A 4924-nucleotide genomic window follows, 5' to 3' on the forward strand; every position below is an offset into this window, starting at 1 on the left:
TGAGCTTTGGACAATTTCCATGGAAGAAAAATATATTTCACTTTGTAGGCACCACTGCTGGCTGTCAGATACTTGCTGCCTTTGAATCCTGCAGCAGCATCACCAACCACATCCCAGACATATTTCTGAATTTGAGCATTTACCACAAAACGTAGGAATTTCGGAGACCCCATCACTTTATGACTTGGGCTTGAGCGTGATAGGCTGTTTATCTAGACCAGCCAAGCTCCGGAGAGCAATGTTGAATCCCTGGGAAGAGCAAGCATGGAGTGTGCTGATTTAAAAACAGAAAATGCAAAGTTGGACTGAAAATATCCTTAGTCTTCCAAGCAATCTGCTTAAGGGTTCCAAACTTACCTTAATTTGGTGAGAAAAGAAGCTGCCCTATTTTTCTTTCTTCTTCTACAACTGGAACCAGCCATTTCCAAAAACTACCGCCATGGAGGTCGCTATGGTGAGTGCCGAGAGCTCAGGGTGCAACAGTCACATGCCTTATGGTTATGCAGCCCAGGCCCGGGCCCGGGAGCGCGAGAGGCTGGCTCACTCGAGAGCGGCTGCGGCCGCTGCCGTGGCAGCAGCCACAGCTGCTGTGGAAGGCAGTGGGGGTTCTGGTGGGGGCTCCCACCACCACCACCAGTCACGGGGGGCCTGCACCTCCCACGATCCTCAGAGCAGCCGAGGGAGCAGGAGGAGGAGGCGCACGCGGCCCGAGAAGAAGCGAGTCCACCACCGACAGAGCAGCTTCCCGCATTGCTCTGACCTGATGCCCAGCGGCTCTGAGGAGAAGATCCTAAGGGAGCTGAGCGAGGAAGAGGAAGACGAGGAGGAGGACGAGGACGAGGATGAGGAGGGAAGGTTTTACTATAGCGAAGACGACCACGGCGACGAATGTTCGTACACGGACCTGCTGCCTCAGGAAGACGGGGGAGGCGGTGGCTATAGTTCAGTCCGCTACAGTGACTGCTGTGAGCGTGTGGTGATCAATGTGTCAGGCCTACGCTTTGAGACCCAGATGAAAACCCTGGCCCAGTTTCCAGAGACTTTGTTGGGAGACCCTGAGAAGAGGACTCAGTACTTTGACCCTTTGCGCAACGAGTATTTTTTTGACAGGAACCGGCCCAGCTTTGATGCCATCCTTTATTATTACCAATCAGGAGGCCGCCTGAAGAGGCCGGTCAACGTCCCCTTTGATATCTTCACTGAGGAGGTGAAGTTCTACCAGCTGGGAGAGGAGGCCTTGCTCAAGTTTCGTGAGGATGAGGGCTTTGTAAGAGAGGAGGAGGACAGGGCCCTACCAGAGAATGAATTTAAAAAGCAGATCTGGCTTCTCTTTGAATATCCAGAGAGCTCCAGTCCTGCAAGGGGCATAGCCATTGTGTCTGTCCTGGTCATCTTAATCTCCATCGTCATCTTCTGCCTGGAAACCTTGCCTGAGTTTAGGGACGACAGGGATCTCGTCATGGCACTGAGTGCCGGTGGGCACGGTGGGTTGTTGAATGACACCTTGGCACCCCACCCGGAGAACTCAGGGCACACAATATTCAACGACCCTTTCTTCATCGTGGAGACAGTCTGTATTGTGTGGTTTTCCTTTGAGTTTGTGGTCCGCTGCTTTGCTTGTCCTAGCCAAGCGCTCTTCTTCAAAAACATCATGAACATCATTGACATTGTCTCCATCTTGCCTTATTTCATCACCCTGGGTACTGATCTGGCCCAGCAACAGGGAGGTGGCAATGGGCAGCAGCAACAGGCCATGTCCTTTGCCATCCTCAGGATCATTCGTCTGGTCCGAGTATTCCGGATCTTCAAACTGTCCAGGCACTCCAAAGGCCTGCAGATCCTGGGCCACACCCTCAGAGCCAGCATGCGGGAGCTAGGCCTTCTGATCTTCTTCCTCTTCATTGGGGTCATCCTCTTTTCCAGTGCTGTGTATTTCGCGGAGGCGGATGAACCTACTACCCATTTCCAAAGCATCCCAGATGCATTTTGGTGGGCTGTGGTAACCATGACAACTGTGGGCTATGGGGACATGAAGCCCATCACCGTGGGGGGCAAGATCGTGGGGTCCCTGTGTGCCATTGCAGGTGTCTTAACCATTGCTTTGCCAGTGCCAGTGATTGTCTCTAACTTTAACTATTTCTACCATAGAGAGACTGAAAATGAGGAACAGACGCAGCTGACCCAGAATGCAGTCAGTTGCCCATACCTTCCTTCCAATTTGCTCAAGAAATTTCGGAGCTCTACTTCTTCTTCCCTGGGGGACAAGTCAGAGTATCTAGAGATGGAAGAAGGAGTTAAGGAATCTCTGTGCGCAAAGGAGAAGTGTCAGGGGAAGGGGGATGACAGTGAGACAGATAAAAACAACTGTTCTAATGCAAAGGCTGTGGAGACTGATGTGTGAACGGCTGTCTCCACCTGCCTCTGTCCTCCCAACCCCACCCCAGCATCTCCAAATATATTCATGTGTAGAGAGTGCAGTTATGAAAATGAAATATGCAATTGAGTTCAATGCATACAGTAGTACACCATTTAATGGTTATACATGGCATAATTGTTGCTAAACTTGTATTACATATCAAATGATAAATCTTGGAGAAGAGGGAGGCTTAAATAGGAGCAAACCTATCTTATATTTTTTATTAGAATGCAAGAATTTTGCACATAAACTGGAAAAAATGTTAACAGTAAAGATGGTTTTATGAAGAATGTGTGTGTATGTGTATGTGTGTGTATGTGTGCATACGTGTGCCTGGGGACATGCATCTGTAAGTAAATTGTCAACATTATTAGTAATTGTGCAGTGATGGGAAAAGTTGGCATTTGGAAGTATTTACTATGTAAGAACTAATGAATTTGAGTCGTTTATCAGTGATTTAATAACATCTCAAATGTCTTTGGATTCTGTAGTTGTTTTTTAAAAATTGTAATTATTAATGTGTAGAAGAAAAGAAAGTAAATTATTTAATAGAATATAGGTCACAATTTTATCATGGATTTAATTAAAGTTTATTTTTAACTGGAAATTAACTTTTAAAAAGGCTGCAGGGGCCTTTAGAAATTGACTATATTTTATTATTAATTTTGGAACGTTATGACAGCAGATGGAAGAAATGAAATTGGAGAAAATGTAACAAGTTTTGTTCATAGTCAACAGGACTGATTTTTTTTTCTTTTGCACTACTTTTTATGCTGGAGATTGACAGAGACTTCATACTGTGAATGTTTACTAATGTAACAGTTCAATGACAATCATTGGAAGAATGATTTCTTAGTCTTACTTTATTGTTTTCTTCTTTACTTTGTGTGAGACTAATGACCATGCATATTACAGCACATGGTTTGCACATGGTTTTCTCCTCTTTTGAAACCTAAATAAGTAATCTGCAAAGGGACTATGAAGTAAAATTTAGCAACAGAATCTTTTGGAGTTGGTCTGTTACAATGATGTTTCTGAAACCATACTATTTTAAATATTCTTCTGCCTTTGAAATCCAGAATAATTTAACCAAAGTTAATGCATGCACTGAAAGAATTCTTCAAGAAGTAGGATGCCTAGCAGCTACAGTGATTATGGCTTAAGATCTTTCTATTAAATGTGCAACATAAATGCTGGATTTATTAAGTTTACTTCTTTTTTGTGCAGCTACGTATGAGTAGAATGTGGGAATTCACCTCAGATTTTAGTTTTCTGTTGGCTAAAATGGATGTAAGGAAGAATTGTATCAAAACATTTGGTTTCAACATACCATCATTATTATCTTTATTAAAGGACTTTATGACACATGTCACTGCATTTAACTCATGATGAGGTATTCTAGAATGTGAAGTGATAACTAGTGCTCCACCTTGCACTAAATCATAATGAGGTATAGATTAGGAAACTCAGAATACATAAGAGGCCTTACTCTGCAACCTTTCTTTAACTTGTATTTGTTATAAAATGATAGCCTCAAGCTTTTTTTTTTTTTTAAGATTTATTTATTTATTTGAATAGTAGAGTTACAGAGAGAGAGAAGGAGAGACAGATCTTCCATCTTCTGGTTCACTCCCCAAATGGCCAAAATGGCCAGGGCTATGCTAGGCTGAAGCCAGGAGCCCAGAGCTTCTTCCAGATCTCCCACGTGGGTGCAGGGGCCCAGGAACTTGGGCCATCCTCTTCTGCTTTTCCAGGCACATTAGCAGAGAGCTGGATCAGAAGTGGAGCAGCCAGGACTCCAACCAGTACCCATATGAGATGCTGCCATAGCACCCGCCCCAATAGTCTCAAACTTTAGGAAAAAAAATACTGCATAGACTATCTCAGTACATAATGAACTTTGACAACTGTGAACTTAAAAAAAAAAAGCCCCATAACAGCCTTTCACAAGCTTTTTAGACCCAAGCCATCATTTGATAATTAGATAAGTCTTACCTCATTGAGTGGTATTTGAAATTCAAAATAAGTCATGTATTAGGGTTAAAAGTTAAACTATGCCCTTCTTCCCACCCTTTGCCACTACCTGTAGAGAAACACTTTCTAAAATAGCATCTGGACAACAGAAAGCAGCCAGCAGGGGAGTTGATTGAATCCAGAAAGATCAAAGATCAATAGAGAGTGACAAAACAAGGAAGTGCCATCTTCAGAGATGACATTTTTATGCAGTTTGGTTTGGGAGCAAAAATGTTACAGGCATTAGAATAGGGGCAAAGCTGGTTGGGTTGGTCATTATTCATTTGGAAAAGTCACTTAATACCTCTATACCAAATGTCATGGCTAGTAAAAAGAAAAGAGGGCACATAAAGTATATTTCACCAAGCTTTGTGGAAACCGAGTGAAAATTCTGAAACGTTGAGTTCCTTATGAATGCCTGATTTTATTGTTTAGTTTTGCCCTGGAAGAAATGAGGGTTCAGACATCTTGAAATGCCTCTATTTTATTTGGATA

At 43.4% G+C, this 4924-nt stretch overlaps 1 protein-coding gene across 1 annotated transcript; it reads left to right on the forward strand.

Moving 5' to 3' along the window:
• The first annotated feature begins 439 nt into the window (after positions 1 to 439).
• KCNA4 (potassium voltage-gated channel subfamily A member 4) lies at positions 440 to 2401 on the forward strand. Its single transcript, XM_062198057.1, has one exon. It carries the CDS (start codon positions 440 to 442, stop codon positions 2399 to 2401), a length of 1962 nt encoding a protein of 653 aa, XP_062054041.1.
• The last annotated feature ends 2523 nt before the right edge of the window (positions 2402 to 4924 follow it).

Source organism: Lepus europaeus, chromosome 7, assembly GCF_033115175.1.
Source record: "Lepus europaeus isolate LE1 chromosome 7, mLepTim1.pri, whole genome shotgun sequence".
Lineage (NCBI taxonomy): Eukaryota > Metazoa > Chordata > Mammalia > Lagomorpha > Leporidae > Lepus > Lepus europaeus.